The sequence below is a fragment of the Juglans regia genome, chromosome 5, assembly GCF_001411555.2.
Source record: "Juglans regia cultivar Chandler chromosome 5, Walnut 2.0, whole genome shotgun sequence".
NCBI classification, from domain to species: domain Eukaryota; kingdom Viridiplantae; phylum Streptophyta; class Magnoliopsida; order Fagales; family Juglandaceae; genus Juglans; species Juglans regia.
The window spans coordinates 1,188,798-1,210,357 of record NC_049905.1 but is presented as its reverse complement, the minus strand read 5'-3'; the positions used below and the strand labels follow the sequence as shown (position 1 = coordinate 1,210,357).

At 35.9% G+C, this 21,560-nt stretch overlaps 3 protein-coding genes across 5 annotated transcripts; 2 read left to right on the top strand and 1 right to left on the bottom strand.

The window, feature by feature from the left end:
- Nucleotides 1-426: 426 nt before the first annotated feature.
- Nucleotides 427-6,009, bottom strand: LOC108989198 (3'-5' exoribonuclease 1-like). Its single transcript, XM_018962735.2, has 5 exons — nucleotides 5,884-6,009; nucleotides 5,663-5,746; nucleotides 2,658-3,250; nucleotides 1,423-1,598; nucleotides 427-1,332 (listed from the first exon to the last, which is right to left on the bottom strand). Exons 2-5 carry the CDS (start codon nucleotides 5,682-5,684, stop codon nucleotides 879-881), a joined length of 1,245 nt encoding a protein of 414 aa, XP_018818280.1. The 5' UTR covers nucleotides 5,685-5,746; nucleotides 5,884-6,009; the 3' UTR covers nucleotides 427-878.
- A 3,511-nt stretch (nucleotides 6,010-9,520) lies between these two features.
- LOC108989177 (probable LRR receptor-like serine/threonine-protein kinase At3g47570) lies at nucleotides 9,521-15,545 on the top strand. 2 transcript variants are annotated; one of them, XM_035690450.1, is made up of 3 exons: nucleotides 9,521-12,326; nucleotides 14,294-14,353; nucleotides 15,040-15,545. In XM_035690450.1, the coding sequence occupies exons 1-3, from the start codon at nucleotides 9,659-9,661 to the stop codon at nucleotides 15,474-15,476; spliced, it is 3,165 nt and encodes a 1,054-aa protein (XP_035546343.1). In that variant the 5' UTR covers nucleotides 9,521-9,658; the 3' UTR covers nucleotides 15,477-15,545. The 2 variants fall into 2 exon arrangements, with proteins under 2 accessions (XP_035546343.1, XP_018818259.1); XM_018962714.2 differs by lacking the exon at nucleotides 14,294-14,353 and having other exon boundaries at nucleotides 9,521-12,262; nucleotides 15,043-15,389.
- Nucleotides 15,546-16,532: 987 nt separating this feature from the next.
- LOC108989188 (peptidyl-prolyl cis-trans isomerase CYP22) lies at nucleotides 16,533-20,269 on the top strand. Of its 2 annotated transcripts, XR_004801597.1 has the most exons (8): nucleotides 16,533-16,765; nucleotides 16,863-16,886; nucleotides 17,062-17,149; nucleotides 17,957-18,049; nucleotides 18,612-18,644; nucleotides 19,280-19,336; nucleotides 19,767-19,946; nucleotides 20,077-20,269. XR_004801597.1 is itself a non-coding variant. In XM_018962725.2 (7 exons), the coding sequence occupies exons 1-7, from the start codon at nucleotides 16,605-16,607 to the stop codon at nucleotides 19,875-19,877; spliced, it is 567 nt and encodes a 188-aa protein (XP_018818270.1). In that variant the 5' UTR covers nucleotides 16,533-16,604; the 3' UTR covers nucleotides 19,878-20,042. The 2 variants fall into 2 exon arrangements, 1 of the variants encoding a protein (XP_018818270.1); XM_018962725.2 differs by lacking the exon at nucleotides 20,077-20,269 and having other exon boundaries at nucleotides 19,767-20,042.
- The last annotated feature ends 1,291 nt before the right edge of the window (nucleotides 20,270-21,560 follow it).

Below are 21,560 nucleotides of genomic sequence, written 5' to 3'. Positions count from 1 at the left end.
AACTTTCAAACAAAAAATAAAAAAATAATTCAATTTTTTCAAATTTTCAAGAAAAAATCATATTAAAAAATTATATTTTAACAATATTTTAACTTTATAATAATTTTTATTCAATTTTTTTTCTCATTTTCCAAAATTTCATAAAACATAACTCAAACTATCTCACTATTATTCACAAACTATTTCAACATTAGGCACCTCTTAAGTCGAGGGCTCCTGAATGAGCCAAGGAGAGAAAACTGGATCTATGAGACAAGAACTAGAGTTTGGATAGTAAGATGAGATGAAATAATTTTAGATGAAATTTGAAAAAATTGAATTGTTTATTTTTTTTTATGTGAAAATTTGTGAAAATTGTAATAATGAGATGAGATGAGATGGTTGAGATGATTTTGGTATCCAAACTAGAAAACTGCAACAGGAAACTAATATCAAACAAATGAAATCAGCAGACCAGGCCGTGCAAATCTACTGATTCCAATTAAAAATGCATTCAGATAAGTGTCTCTATCTCACAAATTATTTAAGATAAACTTAGCATGCCAGAGCATGTAAAAGCACCATCCTAACTACCCATCCTTGCATTCCGAGCTGTTCTCCAGTCAACAGTAAGTCAGCTTTACAGGTTGAAGCTCCCTTTCCTTAGAAGACTACTTGGTCTATAGCAGACACAATATTAAGCAAATGAGCCAACTATTTATATGTATACTGTAAGAAGCAGAAACCTCACCAAGCACCTAAGGCATACTTGCTTTACTAGGAGACAACCCATTAAATCTATCCCTTTTTTTTTTTTTTTTTAATTTTTACAGAAAACATTTTATGAAGACTTAGGATAACATGTGGGGAGATTGAGAGAAGTCTTCTCATACTCCCATTCAGGTAGCAACCCATTCGAAGTAATGGCAGAGGGCTCCTCTAGTGGAAGTCCAATTTCCACACCCAAAGAAGATGCTCCCTTGCTTTGGCCCCGGCTTCTGGACCATTCCTCTGCTGCTCTTCACCCCACAGAAACAATAAGGGTGATAGGGGAAAACAGGAATATGAATATCCTTTGGTTTCTGTGGCTGATGAGGGGAGAAGGACAGGGGCTCTGGGGACTGCTTCCACATCAATGAGCGGTCAGTAGTCTGCCACATCAGAGAGTTTGTAATGGAGAATTTAAAACCCCTGCGCATGAGGAGCGCAAGTAGGCGAGCAGTGTTTTTCGCATCATCCAGGCCACAGTGAGCACGGCCCTGCCATACCAAGCCTGCCATCTCAACCGCCTCCTTAAGATTGCACCTCACACCACCAAAAACCTCATGGAAAGGAACCTTTAAGTTGATCCATCTAACAAAAGATCAACACAGAAATCAGACCAGATTATATCCAGACGTAGGGATTTCAAAATAACAGTATTTTCATTATCTGTTATTTTACCGGTTAAAATAAGGAGGCTTTCTAATCTTCTTAAATCGACACTCAGATTCCAGCATCACCCTACAATCCCAATTTGACCATGTCACCACAGCAAAATTAGTGCTCTTAATCCCCTTCTTCTCAAGCCATTTGTCATGCCTAAGGAGAGCCTCACTTAAAGTAACACCTCTGTCCACCTGGCACCGAACAATATGGTCAGAACAATATTAAATCTAAATGGTCCAAGTTTTTAAGACAAAAACAAATATTAACTATTAATAATCATGGTTATAACACCATTGTATAGATCGAGAAATTCAGTGTGGTTCTCATACACGCCTCCAACTCATCCATATATTTTTTTTTTGTACGTTCATCCATATATAGTCACATATTCCATCAGTTTCAATTCAGATACTTCTCTCAGTAATTATGATCCAAGTTCAAAAAATTGCCATTTCCTATCATATTTTTTTTATGTAATTCAAATTATAAAACTAATTTACTTACAGCTGACCCCATTCAGTTGGGAGGCTTAGTTGAATTGAGTTTAGTAAGATGGTATTCTTGGTTTATACTCAGATTTTGTTAAAAAAAAAATTAGATCTATGCATTTATGTCCATATAAGCACAGTTTAGATCTATTCCTTCTCGTGTGTCTCTAAATCCCATACAGGCATATACACTCAATAATGCACACAAACACAAGCACAACTTTGATGTTCTTAAGGGATTATACGTCTCAACCGAATGCTTTGATTGTGGAGTCTCCTCCTTTTCAACTATTCTTTTAGGTGCAGATAAAAAAGATTAAATTTACAATTCATCATGAAAAACCATGATTGAGAAGAGGCCATAACCTAATGCTGATACCACCAACATAGGTTTCTCAGGAGGCCTGATCAGCATACAGTCCCATAATGTTTTTAACTCCACCTATATCGACTTTCACAAATCCCAATACAAAACCAAACATACCTTAACCATCTGTCATATTTTCAGATGCTAAAATCCACAACTTAGAGACAAACAAAGATAGCTATACAAGTCTGAAGTAGAAATCTCCTTCATAAAGTGTAAAGCAAACTAAAGCTGACTATACTAAGAAAAAATATAAATTAGCATCACAATTTGGGGGAGATGGGGGAGCCCACTTCTTGAGTACCACTAAAATAATCTACTGTAAACTGCAACTGATCAATCCATGTACCATATTTCCTTTCTATAATTGTAGGTAAACTGAGTTCAGAACAAACCTGAATTTGCTGGATACCAGTTAGACCCTTGCAGAAATCACTCAAGTGTTGATTGCAAGTTGGTCGCACATATGTCTGAAAACATGCTTCCAGCTGGCCAGTTAAACTACTCACGATAACAGATGGAAACTCAATTATCTCTTGTGGGTGAGGATTTCTATCTTTATCGCAGGTCGCCTCAAAATCTATGACCACAAAATACTGAAAATCTTGAAATTGGAAATCATAGGGGTGACCTTGAGCAATCCTATTAAATGGAACATATTGAAACTGATTCTCCACAGGGAATGGGTAAAACTGGCTCTCAAAAGTGTTAATGTGGCACCGCTGCACCTTTTGAGAATCAAAATGGAAGGTTGACCATTTGCCAAAATCATGCTGGTAGGTTGGCTTGTTGTAAAGATCATTAGGTGGCTCAGGAAACTCGCAACCCAATGGGCGGTCTGGTTCAACATCCCCACCTTGGTGAGGGCTTATTTTATCTTTAAGCTCTGAAAATCCATCTACAGAATTCCCATTACACTGCAGTTTGTAAGGGACTCCCGGGCTCTGGAGGCATTTTAAGGATGCCTCACAGTTCCTTTGCATAGTTTCTGCAGTAAAATGGGAAGCAGCGAGCATGTTATTAGTGTGGCAATCATGGCTGTATGTTTTTTTTTTTTATCAGTAAAATCATGGCTGTATGTACATAATATAAATTGCACCATGAAGCCTAAATAACCAATGTGTTTTCTAGTTCAAGCAAATGTCATGGCTATGAAAGGAAATTCTACTAAGATTAGGATCCACAGAAAACTACAATTAAAATCCCATTAAGAGAAATATCAAAATTTATTTAGAAACACCATCATTTCTTTGCAAGCATAATCGTGTGGCCATCTTGGATGCCAAACGACACTCTAAAAACCAGGCTTTCATTTATGCTTCAGGGTCATCATTCAGTCCATTTTGGAGAGAGAATTTACAGGGCTTTGCAGCCACCAGCTAGGAATCACCACCAAAACCCGCTCTCATTTACGCTTCAAGTTCGTCATTCAATCCAAGGTATTTAGTCACACCAACAGTGAATTGATGCTTTATTTGAAAAGGTAAAAAAACCTAAACTACAAGCTGCTCCTATAAGGCATCAGTCTTTTCTTTTTAACAAGTAATAATTCTCCATTAATAAGTGCAAAACAAACACACATAAAGTATACAAAGGAGACGCCTATCCAAAAGAAGATATAGATAGAAGAAAGTCATGTAGATTTAACGAATCTCTAGGTATGACCCAAGCCAAACCAATCCAACTAAAAGCGTCACTCCACATTGCATTTGCAGTCTAGCAATGAAGTAGAAGATGATCACCAAACTCCCCACTCCTCTTACACACAAAACACCAATCGATCATCCTGATGTGTTTCTCCCTAGATTTTCCATGGTAAGAATCTCCCCTAAAGAGCACATCCGAGCAAAGAATGCAGCTCTCAAGGGAAGCATTGTCCTCCAAATATTCTCACATAGAAATGGATTAATATAAAGAACAATAAAGGTATTACAGAAGGAACGAACACTGAACATTCCTTTTTTTGATGGGGCCCAGAGAATCTTTTCCACCTTCTCTCTGCAATCTAGCAAAATTCAACAAATTAAAAAGTCCACTAAACGCATCCACCTCCCAATCTTGAGCTGCTCTAATGAAGCATATATTCCATTGAATGGAATCAATATGAATCTCCAAATTGATTGTTGCTGAAGCATCCTTGTTACAAGAAACACTATAAACACTGGGGAAAACTTCCTTGAGGGCCCTGTCACCACACCATAGATGGAGCCGAAACTTGATTCTGGATCCATATTTCACCTCAACTATGATGTTTTTATAAAATCCCCCCAATTTTTCCTTATATCTTCCATAGCCCCACCCCATGAGGCCCTTGGACCTCATTAGAACACCATCAACCCCAGAGACATACATATTTGTAATCTTCTACCACTTTCCATAAAGCCTCTCCGTCATTCTAGTAATGCCAGATTCATTTCCCCAATAATGCAAGATTAAACATTAGCATATTCCGAAACCTCAATCCACGCTTGAAGATCGGAGAACGCATCTTAGCCCAACTCACCAAATGATATTTCACCTCTTGCCTCCACCCCCCCAAAAAAAAATAAAGGGGATTAGTCCCCCACAACAATATTAATTTTCCATAGAAGACCATTTGGAAAAGCAAGGCTCCCTTGACGGCAACCTAAGGAAGAGACATGTAATGGTTATAGAATTGTGTTGTATGTGCAAGAAGTGTGGGAATTGAGAATGTGTGGATCTTCTACTCCATTGCAGGTGGCTAGGACATTATGGAGAGCTGTTTCAGCCTCTATGGGCTTGGTTGGATGATGCCTATTACTAGGTGTGATTATGCTATCTAATCTTTTCTTTGATCATTAATTAAAATTATCTTATTTATTTAGAAACTCACAACTATTTGAACTATTTAATATTACATCCACCTTGAAAATTTCCAAGTCACCACATATGCCTCATTTATAGCGATTGGGTTAGGGCTTAAGCTCAAATCTCACATTCTAAAAAAGAACGAATAAAGAAAAACTTGTTATCCCATAGCTTCCACATCTCAATTCAACACTTGAATATGTTTCTCAGAGTCCACTGCCATGCATACTTAAGCAGCTAACTCGTAAATTTAAACCCAAAACTGACTTGAATTCTCTCATAGGGACTCAGAACTCAAGACCCAGATCACAACTATTTTCCACATTCCCCTCGCTAATTAAAATTCAAACAACGTCACAGAGAGTGAGAGATTCCTTTTTATCAAACACAGACTAGTGATTCCTAATGAAATTCAAAAGAACATGCAACCAAATAAAACAATCAAACAACATCGTAAAAGAATTAATTAAAACCGATCAAAAACACCACCATAACACTTTACAGAACCGACCTAGTAACCGTCAGATCAACAACCAAAATTAATTTTAAAAAATAAAAAATAAATGCATACCTTTAGTTTCAAGGGCCATCATGATCTTGCGTAGAGGCGAGATCCACCGGAAAGTACATCAGATCTTACTCAATAAATACCCACCTACACAAATCCCACAAACAGAATTGGAAAGATAAACATCACCCGCATACGCACATATTGAATATAATACAAGCATACATATGGGTATGTAGAAATCAGAAGGGAGAAAAAAAGAATGTGACAGCAAGAGAGAGGACCTTGTCTCTCCGGGGAGGTGAGAGGAAGAGTGCGAGAAAGATAAAATAAAACGGAGGGGATGAGCAGTTTCCTTCTGCAAATAAGGTCTTCTATTTTGTTGTTGTAGGAAAAAAAATTAAAAGAAATAATTATTTTTAATTTCCTTAATTTTATGTACATAATAATACTAACCTAATATAAATACTTTCAGAGTCTAACTACTTATAATACTTTAATTAAAATAATAAAATTTGAATTATTAGTCACAAAAATAATAATAAAAAAATGATAAACTTGATTGCATCTCACTTTAAAAATACTCAATTTTGCATATATGTATGTCACACTTATAAGTTTTATCATTAATTTATGCAATATTTTGTCCAATTAACATATTATATTAAACTATGTTATTTTATAAATTTATTTTATAAAATTTTTTTATATTTAAAATATTAGATAATGATAGATTTATTAATTCGTACCATTTATTTACTATTTATTTTTTTTTATTTAATAATTAAAAAAATGATTATTAATAAAATTTTATATTTTTTTAATAATTAAGGATGTTAATAAAAATAAAAATAAAATAATAAGAATAGTAAATAAAAGGTAATAAGCCTAATGTATATATATTATTTATTTCTGTGCAACACCCAGATCTTTTATCAGTTTATGTTTCTCGGCCCCACAAAAAGGAAAGAAAGAATTGGGAGAAGATTGGGCCCCACGCAAGACAGAAAAAACTCTACTTTGTTTTGAGACAACACGTGTCGTTTGTTTTGCTGACCTTTGGATTGGGTGATTTGGTTTTCAGTGTCCTAGGCAGTTTGTCAGTTATACGTGTTCCGGTCTTAATGGATATCAACGGTGGGACCTAACATATCCGCTCTTACGTAAATGCAACTCCTGATATCCTGGCCGTTATTTTTGTTTTCTTTTTTGTTTGAGACGATAGATGTATTAATTTTTTGAGAAAAAATACTTACAACCGTGAATTGCGTAACTGCCGCGTAATCGTTTTGAAAAAAATAAATAAAATATGGGATCCACATAAAAAAAATTAATTTTTTAATTGTAGACCCTACTCTTTTTCAAAGCGATTACGCGACGATTACGCACTTCACGGTTATATATAAAATTACTCTAATTTTTTATGTTATACTGGTGTTAATACTTAAAATGTAATTAAAAAAATAAATCTAAAAATATATGTACTCCAATTTGTCTTTAATATGTATATATAGACCCTTCTATGGATACACAAAAAGCTTATAAAATTATTCAAAAATGAGTTATGCAATTTACTTAAATATATCTCGTGAGACTTTGAATAATTATAAAAAAATAAAAAATAAACATATTACTGTTGAGTTTAATGAGTAAAGTCTCTTTTGGATACAAACACGATTTCATCTCATCTCATTCATCATTATAATTTTTTTAAATTTTTACATAAAATATAATAAACAAATCGACTTTTTCAAGTCTTAAAACAATAATAATATTAATAAATAATATTCTAATAATATTTTATTTAATTTTAAACTTTTATCTCATCTCATTTCATCTCACTGTTCAAACGAGACTTAAATAAGAAGACTTCCAAAAATATATAATTTATATATTATCTATGTACACTTACAGAGTATGGTAAGAGAAAAGATGTATCAATGGATGGTAACTTTTGGGTAGAATTTATTATCCTTGAAGATTAATGGATCATGTATGTCACTTTGAATTATAACATATATTTACATGGAGAAGACCCAATGACAACATATTTAGAGATAATACCAAAGTTTTGAATTTCATATCATACTAGTTAGTACGGTTGAAATATACCGTTTCTATGGCGTAGCGGGTATAGAAAATGGTATAGTTTCGTTTTTTAATTCTTAATTCAGATCAGACTATTTATAATTTATATATATATAATTTCTTCATATATAAACTATTATTTTAAAATATAATTTATTCATATATAAATTATTTTGAAACGGTATCCGAAACGGTGTAGGTATTGAAATATTTCATTTTAATGTTTCGATCAAAATAATCACCAACATGGTATTCAAAACATTGAATAATACAAACCTTTGTAACTTTTTTAAAATACAGAGACAAAATGTAATACTAGTGCCAACAATTTACGTAAGAAAAAAATCACCCTCTCAGCCTTGATCGCTAGTAACTAGAGTTTGCACGAAGATGACATAGGTGCTGAGATTGAGACCTGGAGAAAGTTTTTTGTCAACAAAGGTGCACAGGGCTGCCTTTGATTGATAATTAAAGTACGCTATTACTAATAATTATTATATATATATATATGGAAAAATCTTATTGCAAGTAAGTTTGTACATCAATTCGTGTATCAATATTGATATGTGATACATATGTTTAACGAAACGATGTGAATTAAAGATAAAAATAATTTTTATGATATAGGAGATTTTCTTCTTCTCTCACAAATTTTTTTTTTCATTTTTTTTAAATAAAAAAAAATTATTAGTACGTGATATGGTACACGAACTCGCTTGTATCTAACAAAACTCTATATATGCATGCATGCATGGTTAGAGCTAGACCACCACGATATTACACGATATTATAAACTGTAGAATCCATAAGTTTCTATGGTAGCAATCAACTTGGACATAGTTGAAATGACATTTTGTTTTTATAAGTATAGTTGAAATGACATTCATGTAGGGTTATAGTATTTGACACAAAATTTCGTGAACACAACAAGAAAAAATAGAGTTAAGGTTGTGTACAAAATGATTTGGGTGAATTTGGGTCAACTCGAATATGACATGACATTAATCGAGTCAGATTCATATTGATTCAATAGATTCAAAGGTCAAATCATATGGTCTAAATATATTTAAATATTTTTTAAAAAATATTATCTATATTATATATATTTTTAGATCAACTTAGAATGGATAAGAATGCGGAGTGAGATCTTTTGTATTTTAAAAAGAAAATCAATTTGACTATAGGCAGATTTAGGAGTGGGATGAGACATAAAATTTTTATCTCATCTCATTTTATCATTATATATTTTTTAATTTTCTATATAAAATATAATAAACAATTCAACTTTTTCAAATCCTAATTTAATTTTTTTCAAATCCTAATACAATAATAATACTAAAATATAATATTTTAAACATTAAAATAAAACATAAAATTTTTATCTCACCCCCCAAACTTGTCCATATTAAAGAATCTTTGACAAGTATTATTTATTCCCTTTGTAATTAAAGTTTAAAAAGGTTCATTAGAAATGACTGTTATTTTTTACTTTCTTACATAAATTCTTACATTTATAAAGGTAAAACAAACAGTACTCAATTAAAAAAAAAAAATCTCATTTTTTATATAGAAAATGATAAAAGATCACAAGTTGTGTTGGGTGGCGGCCGCGGTGAATAAAAAGGGCAACTTATCTTACAAACTTTCACGTTAAGTATGATTTCTCTGACTAGTTATATTCCCATACAAGCCAAAATGTGTAGCATCAGAAAGACTTTTCTATTGAATTGTTGATTCAACCAGCACCTGCCTGCTTTATGACTCTGAAGTTTGAACAGTACAAAAGAAACAGTTTGAGATTTTACCTATCCAAGCTCTTTCTTGCATGTTTCTTTCTGATGCTACCTCCATTACAACTGAGCAAATTTGATAATACCGGCCTGGGGTCTTCAATTTTCACCCCCAATTCCTGCCAAGAACTTTCTGTTATATAACTTTTGAGCTTCTAAAGGCCGTTCTTCAGCCATATTGATGAGACTTTTTTGCCTTACATTGGCTCCTCCGCATGCATCCTCATCTTTTCGCATTATGCTTGCTTTTGTTTTCCTATGGTGTTTTGGCTCGTTGATCACCTTTGTGGTTGGCGGAGGCAACGAGACGGACAGATTGGCCTTGCTGGACTTCAAGGCCAAGGTACATGACCCACTTGGCGTTTTGAGCTCCTGGAATGATAGCATTCACTTCTGCCGGTGGCAAGGGGTTTCATGTGGCCGTCGGCAACATCAGAGGGTCACAAAGTTGGACCTTCAATTCCAAAGTCTAGGGGGCTTCATATCACCACAAGTAGGAAATTTGAGTTTCCTCACAGAACTAAACCTCTCAAACAACAGTTTTATTCATATAATCCCTCCAGAAGTCGGCCTTTTGCGCAGACTGCAAGTCTTGGAATTAGGCAAAAACAGTCTCAGCGGCCAAATTCCTAGCAATATATCCGTCTGCACCAACCTCATCTACATGGGAGTTCATTATAATCAGTTGGTTGGAGAAATCCCAGCAGAGCTTGCCTCCTTGTCCAAGCTTCGATGGTTTTATATTTACAATAATGAACTAACAGGAAGTATCCCATCTTCTTTCGGAAACTTATCATCTCTTGAAGCATTGGATGTTGTTTTTAATGAATTGGGTGGAAGTATTCCGGATTCTTTTGACCAGCTAAAGAAATTAACTTTTTTAAGTTTGGGTTCAAATAGGTTTTCTGGTACATTCCCTCGATCAATTTTTAATCTCTCTTCTATCACAGTCTTTGATGTAGGAGACAACAGAATACAAGGGAGTCTTCCTTGGGACTTGGGCGTCACCTTACCCAATCTCAAAAGTTTTAACATTTTCGTCAATCAATTTACTGGATCTATCCCTGTTTCGATAGCTAATGCATCCCATCTATATGACCTGAAAATGCAGTCAAATAAACTCACTGGGAAAGTCCCTTCTTTGGAAATGCTGTACAGACTTCAGAGATTTGTCATTCACTCCAATCTTCTTGGAAATAGTGGAGGAAATGACTTGAGTTTTCTTTGCTCTCTAATGAATGCCACGGATCTCAGCATATTGGCTATAGGTTCCAATAAACTTGGCGGTGTGTTACCTAATTGCATTGGCAACTTCTCAACTACTCTTAGCAGATTGCTTCTACGACATAATAGAATATTTGGAAGCATTCCTAAAGGTATAGGAAATCTCATCAACTTGGAGACGCTGGAGATGGCCGAGAACACAATCTCAGGTAATATTCCCTCTGAGATCGGATATCTTGAGAAGTTAAGAATTTTGGATTTATCTGCAAACAATCACTCGGGAAACATTCCACCCTCTTTAGGAAACTTAACATTGTTGATGGAATTGTATTTAGGAGGGAATAATCTTCGTGGTCGAATCCCTCCAAGCCTAGCCAAGTGCCAAAATTTGCTGTATTTGGTTCTTTCTAGGAACAAGCTCAGTGGTGTAATACCCCCACAAGTCATGGGTCTCTCATTCTCACCAATTGGTATGGACTTGTCTGAGAACCTATTTACAGGTATTCTCCCCATGGAAATAGGAAACTTGAAAAATCTAGAAAGTTTAATTATTTCTGCAAATAAGTTATTCGGTGAAATCCCAGCAAGTCTTGGCAGCTGTGTAAAACTAGAAGTTCTTGCCATGAGAAAAAACTTCTTCCAGGGATCCATTCCTTCATCATTTGAATCATTAAGAGGCATTGAACTTTTAGATCTTTCTAACAACAATTTGTCTGGAGAAGTTCCAAATTTTTTGGAACATCTCAACTTCCTGCATATATTGGATCTCTCTTACAACCATTTTAGAGGGGAGGTACCAACACGGGGTGTTTTCAGTAACGCAAGTGAAACTTCAGTTAAGGGAAATGGTGAGCTCTGTGGTGGCATAACTGAGTTTCAGCTTCCTATATGTAAACATGAAAAATCTAAGAAGAGACAGAAGTTGACCCTTACCTTGAAGTTGATAATCTCTATACTTTCTGGACTTCTTGGAGTAACTTTGGTTCTGTTGTGTCTACTTATTTCTTTAAAAAAGAAAAGAAAAGAAAATAGTCCAAAAAACTCAGAAAATTTGCTTTTGAATGTATCTTACCAAAGTCTCCTAAAAGCTACTGATGGGTTCTCCTCGGCTAATTTAATTGGTGTGGGTAGTTTTGGATCTGTGTACAAAGGAATTCTTGATCAGGGTACATCTACAATTGCTGTCAAGGTCCTCAACCTTTTGCGCCATGGAGCTTCAAAGAGTTTCATTGCTGAATGTGAGGCTTTGAGAAATATTAGGCATCGGAATCTTGTGAAGGTACTTACAGTTTGTTCAAGTGTTGACTATCAAGGTCATGATTTCCAGGCTTTGGTGTATGAGTTCATGGTAAACGGCAACCTAGATGAGTGGTTGCACCCAACCCCAAGAACAAACGAGGCTTCTAGAAAACAACAGAGTTTGAGTCTCCTTCAAAGGCTAGATATCGCCATTGATATTGCTAGTGCTATGGAATATCTTCACCACCATTGTGCTACACCGATCCTTCACTGTGATCTCAAACCAGGCAATGTTCTTCTCGATGAAGAAATGACTGCACACGTAGGTGACTTTGGCTTGGCAAGATTCCTTATTGATATCACTCAAGATTATTTTTTTTTGATAAGTAAAAATAAGACTTTATTAAATCACCAAAGTAACACGATACAAAGAAAATGCCCTGTTTATGTAGGCATATTGGAAACTAGGAATTCGTGAAAGTCTATGCCATTAAAGTCTACAGCTATGGCCCAAGTACAAAGAGTTCTAAAAAATAACAATATAAGCTCCTCCACAGATCTCTCTTTGTCTTCAAAAGTCCTCTCATTTCGTTCCTGCCATAGACACCGCATAATACAGATAGGGATCATCTTCCATACTGCTTTAATCTGTTTCACCCCACGGATAGAATTCCAGCAAGCCAATACATCCAAAACTGTTTCCGGCATCACCCACGCCATATCCATCCTTATAAACACCGAGTCCCAAATAGCCTTAGCTACCTCACAGTGTAAAAGTAAATGATTTACCGACTCACCCCCACTTTTACACATACAACACCAATCTACAATAATTATCCTCCTCTTTCTTAGATTATCCGTAGTGAGGATCTTCCCCAAAGACGCTGTCCACACAAAGAAAGAGACTTTGGGAGGAGCCTTATGACGCCAAAGCTTTCTCCAAGGAAACTGTACCTCTGGTTCTTGTGTGAGAACCTTATAAAAAGAGCGAGCTGAGAATACCCCTTTTCCTGCAGGATGCCACCACAACTCATCTTCCTGCTGGATATTCGGTCTAACAGAATATAAGAGGCTATAGAATTCTGCAAAACTTTCCATCTCCCAGTCCTGTGCCGCCCGGTTGAAATTAATGTTCCAGTGAATGTTTCTACCTGATACTGAGACTTCCATAACCTCCGCCACTGTGGCCTCTTTGTTACTTGCAATCAAGAAAAGAGACGGGAACAGATCGAGTAAAACACTGGTATTACACCATGCATCCTTCCAAAATCTGATCTTGGCACCTGTCCCCAAGTGCAATCTAGTGTAACGCTGGAAAACCTCCCATCCTCTTCTAATGTATTTCCATAACCCCTTACCCGCTGTTCCTCTAACTTCTCTGGAACACCACCCCTCCCCTAGATCACCATATTTGCTTGCAATCACAGTCTTCCATAAGGCCTCTGGTTCCTTGGTATACCTCCATAACCATTTGCCTAGTAAAGCCCGATTAAAAACTCTCAAATTTCTGACACCCAAACCGCCATTGGAGATAGGCCGACATACCATCTCCCACTTAACTAAGTGGAATCTAAACTCATCTCCCAAGCCCTCCCACAAAAAGTCTCTCTGTAACTTCTCAAGTCTACCCGCCACACTTGCCGGTATAGAGAATAAGGATAAAAAGTAAGTAGGGAGGTTGGAAAGTGTGCTTTTGATTAAAGTAGTCCGACCCCCTTTCGACAAATACATTCTCTTCCACCCTGCTAATCTCTTCTCTACTTTTTCAATCACTGTATCCCATATCAAACGAGATTTCGGAGCTATACCCATCGGCAATCCCAAGTAAGTCATAGGTAAAGACGCAATTTTACACCCCATAATGCCCGTCAAAGTCCTTATATCTTGAACTTCTCCAATCGGTACCAACTCGGATTTATCATAATTCACCTTCAAGCCAGATACTGCTTCAAAACACAGCAGCAAAGCCTTCACCGCCCTCAACTGAGCGTGATCAGCCTCGCACATGATAAGCGTATCATCTGCAAACAACAAGTGTGAAACAATTGTAATCCCCCTACTCGGTGCTCCAATCTGGAATCCACTGATGGAACCATTAGACACTAAGGCTGAGATCATCCTACTCAGTGCCTCCATAACAATGACAAAAAGTAAAGGAGATAACGGATCCCCCTGTCTCAAACCACGAGAGCTTGGGAAGAAACCCGCTGGGCTACCATTAATCAACACCGAGAACCGTACCGTAGAAATACACCATCTGATCCATGACCTCCACCTCTCACCAAAACCAAGATATGGAGTAATCCTACCATTGAGTGATCATAGATATGGAAAAGGCGTATGATCACTCAAGATTATTCAATTGATCAATCAAGCTCCATTGGAGTAAGAGGAACAGTGGGTTATGCTCCTCCAGATGAGTATTTTCAATTTAGCTTGAAATAAATCAAGATATTTTTTTGACTATGCAAATTGAGCATTAGTATTTTCAGTTTGTGTTCTAAAATACTAGTTAGGATAGATCCCTGGTAGTTTAGAACACCAAATGACAAAGGCTTATCATTGGCCACAAATTACACCAACTTAAAAAGCAAATGGAGGTTCACAGAAACATAGATGCAACCATAACAAAGGCATCACAAGATACAGAAAGGCATAACCAAGCCAGAACAATAACCAACCAATGCAAAGAAGCATGTAAATCCATCCATAACAGCAACCACCATACCAACCAGTATAAACAGATGACAAAAATCATGAAGATTGAGTTTTAACAAGGTCTTCTTCCCATCGAGCTACCAAGAAAAGAACAAGAAACAAACATTGTTGATACTGTTGATCTTGGTTTATATGTCATCATAGACTATATATACAACTGATCATAGATATTTGATGACTATACAACCAAACCACACTAAATTCTGGTATTTTCTTTTCTTAGATCTCATTTTTTTTCCTTCCATCTCCAGTTCTTTAATTCAATTCCCTGATCGTCCTAAGACGACCATTCCAAATTCCAAGATTATATTTTCGATTTTTTTTTTTAACTAGAAGTACAAAACAGTGATTAGAAAACAAAATATGTTGTGTATGAATGTACAGAGTACGGAATGGGAAATGAGGTGTCAAAAAATGGAGATGTTTACAGTTATGGCATACTCTTGTTGGAGATGTTCACCGGTAAAAGGCCAACGGATGACATGTTCAAGGATGGCTTTTTGCTGCATGAATTTGTCAAGGCAGCTCTGCCTGAACGACTGGTTGATGTTGTTGATCCTGTTCTTCTTTGGGAAAGAGAAGATCATGGAGCGTCAAGATCGGATGATGCTCCCGACCAGAGTCAAATTACAAGTTCCAACATCCAAGAATGCTTGAGTTTGATACTTGGGGTCGGAGTAGCTTGTTCCATGGAACTTCCAAAAGAAAGGATGAATATCAAGGATGTCTTGGCCGAGTTGCATTCGATCCGAGAAAAACTTCTTGGAATTGGTATACGCACTACGCATAGAGAAAGAACTAAAGGGTCGATTGATTAGCAATTCCTTTTGCTTAGAAAAAAAAAGAATTTGTTATACTTTTCTATTGCCACGTATTTTCTTTTTTGTAAGTAGTTCAATTTCTTTAGAGAAATAGGGAGGGATTGCAATCCTAATACACAAGAAGAAAGAAGTATATATGTAAGACGATATATTTGATCGGAAGAAAAAAGGAACAAATATGTGCAGTAAATATGAGTATCATATTTATATTAATAAATGAGAAATGATATTTACAGTCGTAGAGTACGTAAATATTGTGTGATTTAAAAATAAATAAATAAATCATAAAAAAAAATATTTTTTTAATAGTAGATCCTACTTTTTTTTCAAAACGATTATGCAGTCCTTACGCATTCAACGACTGTATGTAGCATTACGCAATTATATCTAGCATTACTTTTTGAAAATTGTTAGTAAATCTAGACCCAAAAAGTGCCCACGACTTGCACATTTTAAAATTGTATCTAACATTACTCTTAAAAACTTACTACTATCTTCTTGTTTAATTTTCCATAGATTCAATTAGTAGATATAAGCCTACATAAAAAGTAATAATTTAGTGACATAATTTTGAAACATATTTCACTAGAGTTTCCTTTATACTTATATTGATTTGATTTTTTTTTTATCTTTATTTTTGTAATTTTCTATCTTAGAATTTTATCATTTTTTATGAGATAATGTTATATACAATTTTGGATCATACAGTCTCCACGTATTCTATTTAAAAAAAAAATGGATCACAATTAAAAAATAATTTTTTTATCTAGGTTCCAAATTTACCTACTTATTTTAAATGGAGTATTACGTGAGAACTACATATTTTAGAATTGTAAATATCATTTTTTTTTTATCACATTGATTGATATAATTCATTTTAAATAATTCGATATGTTTCAAATTAATTTATATTTAAGTAGTTGATGTAAAAATCAAATGCCATAAAAAACAATAAATAAGTCGATAGAAATTATTTTGATAAACGATATGATAAATTGGGCCGAGCCGAAGCCCACACCATTTGCTTCAAATATACGCATAACCACGCCATCCATAAGACTCCAACCTGAGAAGAGGGAAAGGAAAATCAATTAGCAGGAGTAAGAAGCTGCTCGTTTGACATTGATGGCGTCAGGAGGAGGGAACACGGTGGAGTGGCAAGTGCGGCCGCCGAACCCGAAGAACCCAATCGTATTCTTTGACATAACCATCGGCAACATCCCCGCCGGCCGCATCAAGATGGAGCTCTTCGCCGATATCGCTCCCAAAACCGCAGAAAATTTCAGGTCTTGCCACTTCCCCCTCACACTTTCCCTCTCTTATGGTCCTTTTGCTTAAGTTTACTAAAATGAATTTACTTTGTATTTTTGTGTTACCCCGCAGGCAGTTCTGCACCGGCGAGTACAGGTAAAAATAGTGTAAATTTCACTCTCCCTCTCTCTCTCTCTCTCTCTCTCTCTCTATATATATATATATATATATATATATCATATGCATGAACCTGGTTATTGGGTTTATAGTTTACTCGTTTCAATTTCGGATTTTATATAAAATATTAGCTTAAGTGGGGCTAAATTGGCAGGAAAGCCGGGTTGCCTGTGGGTTACAAGGGATGCCAGTTCCATAGAGTGATTAAGGATTTCATGATTCAGGCTGGTGACTTCTTAAAGGTCGGTAGCACCCTCATTTGTTAAAAATGTAACAAGTCTACAAAGTCCTATCATTTTTGTTTAAGATTTCGTATATTTCTGATGGTAAAATGGGTTACACCAAGTATTTTGAGTATTTGATCTGTTTCTCTCTTTACATCCTATATGGTGATACAATTACACTACCATGCACGAACACGAACACGAACACATTTGAAGCTGAGGAATCTCCGAAAGACAAAGGGAACTGGAGCTGAGAACAAGATTGAAAGCACAATTTCTCATTTGAAGCGTGAGAATTGTCTGGTCAGTTGGGTCAGGAAGAGAGTGGGCTAGTCTTTTAGAGGATTGGGTATTTCGTGACATATGTCCAATAAAAGCCCTTCTTTCTTTTGAGTGAGGGATGCTCAAGTGTTGATTGAGAGACAGAGATAGAAAGGAGAGGAACTATTGATAGAGTCATACCAGCCACACTTTACTAACGCACCTTTATTTGCTATCCTGTTATTATATAACAACACATCCACTAGACCAGTACAAGGATATTGCATTAAGACTCCTGTTGCTAGAACTAAGGTTTCAAAGCTGCTGGAGCAGTTCCTTAGGAAACTAGCGAGCCTGATAAAAGGCTTTTCCTGCTGTAGCACTTATCCATCTACACCTGCACGCACAGACACGCCTGCACCTGTAATCCTTAAAAATTCTACTTCTACAATCATATACTATTTTATCACATGAATAATACTGAGACCTGTTTTATAGTCATGCAATTCTTTTTTTTTTTTTTATCAGTATGTGCAATTCTTATTACTACAGTATTCTTTGCAGGGTGATGGTAGTGGATGTATTTCCATCTACGGACATAAGTTTGATGATGAAAATTTTGTTGCCAAACACACTGGTCCTGGTCTGTTATCAATGGTATGTGTCTGTCTTGTTGAAAATTATATGCCATGATAAACTATTGGCTGTGCCTTTCCTGTGTTCTTGGAGTGTTCATAATCTTAGCTGTAACTTATTATCTTTAGAGATTTGGGATAGCATCTATGGCTTGCATCCTGGACTTGTATGAAAACAGCTTCCCAATACATTAACAAATAAAACGCACACTTGTGAGGACATAAACATATTTGCCGCTTTTGTTGGGACACTGATGATGCTGTCTGGAGAACTTCCTATGAATTCTCTTATAATATCTACTTTATATAGACTCTCATGCTAAACAGCTAAACTATACTATAATTTAAAGTTGATTTAATTCATCGAATTTTGTGAGGCTTGTAAAGAATTCAGTAGACTTCATTATAACAGGATTAGAGGAGAGTTGGCTAATGGAAATAAGCTCTTACAATTTGCTTGTGTATGAGCTGATATCTTTACGAAACCTCATGTTCTTTCCATGAATTTAGTACAAAATTTTGTTATGATATAAGCGTATTCAAGATGCTAAGAAGGATAATCTTTTTTCCTCCTCTTTCTGCAGGCAAATAGCGGGCCAAATTCTAATGGTAGTCAGGTCATTCATCAACTTCATCTCTCTCTCTCTCTCTCTCTCTCACACACACGCACACACATGCATGCACGCACGCACGCAGGGACATCTTTTTGGGCCATAATATGATGTGCAGCAATAATTGGCCCCACTTCAGTTACCTGCCAAGTATGGGATTCATTTAGGTGGGTTGAGATGGGGAACTAGAAACCAGCCCTGCCCCCGCTCAAGGGTTGGGTAGATCACCTTTACAAAATACAAATTATAGCAAGCATGCCGGTATGGGTACTTCATAAAATGGGTGTTTTGATATTATTTCAGTAAGATTATTTTATTGACAGCCTTACCACTGAAGTTACTAATTTTGTAGGCCCCTCTACCTTAGTTTTTTAGTCTTAGAAAGGATGTAACCGAACTAGGAAGTCCTTCTATCTCTTGATCAAGTATTCTTTATCTCATGTTATATGTGTTGGTGCCTGCATATTTGGTATTATGGGCACACAATTTGAGTTTAAACCTGTCGCCCCATTACCCCTTCATTGATGTTCAAAGTAACAGGAGACTGACTTATGTTCATATGAGTTCCGTTGAAGTTTTCCTAATTTTTTTTGCTGTTAACTGTTGTATTTTGTGTTGACTAAAATTCTCATTTACTGCAGTTCTTTATCACTTGTGCAAAATGCGACTGGCTTGACAATAAGCACGTTGTATTTGGGGTATGCTCTAACTCTTGCTGAATTTTGTTGTACAATTTATTCATGAAAAATACCAAAATTGCACACAATAATTGAGTGTTCCCTATTGTTGGTTGGGTCAGTTTGGCATGCTATTGAAGTGAATCAAGGTACTTGGCATCTGTATTAGGACTGATCTGATCTGAAAACTGGAATGATTTTAGTTAACCCAAGAACTAGACAAACACACCCAAGATCTAGTGGTTCGGTTACCCCGTTCAGATCTTCATGGAACACTTATCAATTGCTTTCAAACTTTTAAATGATTGATCTTTTCTTTGTGTATAAGTTGGAGTCGTTATTTTCTGTTGCGATGGACAAAACATTTTTTGTTGTATTTTTTTTTTTGGCTGCTTTCCCAGATGGAATAGTCTTTTTGGCATGTTATTTACTTTTGTCAATTTCTATGCAGAGAGTACTCGGAGATGGTCTTTTGGTTGTCAGGAAGATTGAGAATGTGGCTACGGGACCCAACAACCGGCCTAAGCTCGCATGTATTATTGCTGAGTGTGGGGAAATGTAAACTTAGTTGAGAAACATGCCTAACATAAATTATCTCCACAACCCATAGAGAGCTGATTCTCCAAATCAAGTGAGAACATTATCAATAGTGATTTCCTTCAATTAATGGAAAACATGTTATCAATCTCAATATCACGTTTCTGCTAAATGGTTTTTTCTTCACTCAGCTATAGACGTCTCAATCCTATTTGTGTGTGCAGATAGAATGTTTTTGTCCTTTGTCCTCTGGCTCTGTGGGGGTTATTCTATTATCCAATGCTGGTTCTACATGAGTGGGATCTTGAAGTGGCTTGGATAAAAGTCCGACATAACCATTTTTTTTCCAATGAACTATTCTTTTGACTCCATGCACTTGGGATTGACCCTCCATGGCCACTGCATGGCATCTTTGTCTAATAATGGTTTTGCCTTTTTAGTTTAATTTATGGAAAATGATAAATTTGCAACTTTTTTGTAATTATTTTCCACCTCTACTTCGAATAGAGGGTTCTTATGTGAAATTGAGATGATATGAAATGGTACAATGAAATCGGTTGATTATAAAATAAGTTGTAAAATAATTATAAAAGAGTTAAAGAATAGATAACATAAACTTCCATTCATAGTTCAACGTAAAACCCAATTTGGTGGCTATCACTTCTCACTGGTATGGTGATGAAAACCCATGATCAGCAGCTGTTCTTGTATGATAGATCTCTTCAATTGTGGTAACAGAAACCAGCACCAGCAGTTTGTCACAGTCCAAGAACGAGTACAAGGCCTCAGTAATTATATTTGATACTTAGGTTGTGTTTAGTAAGGTGACCTTAGATATTCTACGAATAATAGTGAAATAATAATGATAGAATATTGAATAGTAGTGAAAAGTATGCGAAAAATAATAATAAAATAATAAATAGTAGTGGAGAATTCTCATCTACTACCCAAACTAGCCTTTGAAGCTTTATACTTTGGTTGGAACATAAAAGTGTAGATTTTGGCGTTTCTTCTTCTTAAAGACCTCCTTGGATTGCGAGTAAGCAGATGTTATTCTATTCATTGTCGAAGAAGTTACAACAGATCTTCCTAGAATTCTAGCGAGAGTCCATTGCTGCTTACTAATCTCAGTTAGTTTTCGAACCCTTACTCCTAGTAGGCATTTGAAGCATCCGCATTCTTTCACCCAAGGTGTTTTTTAAAGCTCAAAGAGTGTTTTTTTCCCTCTTTGATAAGTGCTTAGCTTATGGAATGTGGCGTTGGAAGGCAAATTCTCCCATACTTGGAAGACGGGCCACATTCCTTATAAGGGTATACAACAATCCGCTTTCCAACATACTACTTTGCTGTCCATAGTTTCTCATGTTGTGGAGAAATGGCATCAATGGTGTTGGAGACATCTTATGTGGTATTGTTCTAGGAGTATGGATCTTTTCCTTGAGTTTTGAGAAATCTAGGTACTGCCCACAGAAATTATAGGGACCTCGCTGGTTAAAATGGTCCCTGAATGACTTCCCAAACATCTGAAGTTTCACCGTGGCACAGAGACACGAGTCATTCAGGGTTTATGCACTCGAGAAGATGCCCTTGGCTTGATATGAAAAGCAAATTGGTACTTACCACAAGCTTGAAAGTTTCATGAACCTCTAACAAATATTATCTGAACTTTGGTGGTTCGACTGTTCCTCGGATTAAGTTCCAAGTGGGA

Bases quoted from the DNA above. Each gene is read 5' to 3' on its own strand.
- LOC108989177 (XM_035690450.1), top strand. From the start codon at position 9,659: ATGAGACTTTTTTGCCTTACATTGGCTCCTCCGCATGCATCCTCATCT. The intron at 12,327-14,293 runs GTAAAAATAAGA...TGATCACTCAAG, and splicing joins AGATTATTTTTTTTTGATAA to ATTATTCAATTGATCAATCA. The intron at 14,354-15,039 runs CAGATGAGTATT...TGTATGAATGTA, and splicing joins AACAGTGGGTTATGCTCCTC to CAGAGTACGGAATGGGAAAT.
- LOC108989198 (XM_018962735.2), bottom strand. From the start codon at position 5,684: ATGATGGCCCTTGAAACTAAAG. The intron at 3,251-5,662 runs GTATGCATTTAT...ATTTTACTGCAG, and splicing joins GATGGCCCTTGAAACTAAAG to AAACTATGCAAAGGAACTGT. The intron at 1,599-2,657 runs GTTTGTTCTGAA...GTTCGGTGCCAG, and splicing joins CTGGTATCCAGCAAATTCAG to GTGGACAGAGGTGTTACTTT.
- LOC108989188 (XM_018962725.2), top strand. From the start codon at position 16,605: ATGGCGTCAGGAGGAGGGAACACGGTGGAGTGGCAAGTGCGGCCGCCG. The intron at 16,766-16,862 runs GTCTTGCCACTT...GTTACCCCGCAG, and splicing joins AAAACCGCAGAAAATTTCAG to GCAGTTCTGCACCGGCGAGT. The intron at 16,887-17,061 runs GTAAAAATAGTG...CTAAATTGGCAG, and splicing joins TTCTGCACCGGCGAGTACAG to GAAAGCCGGGTTGCCTGTGG.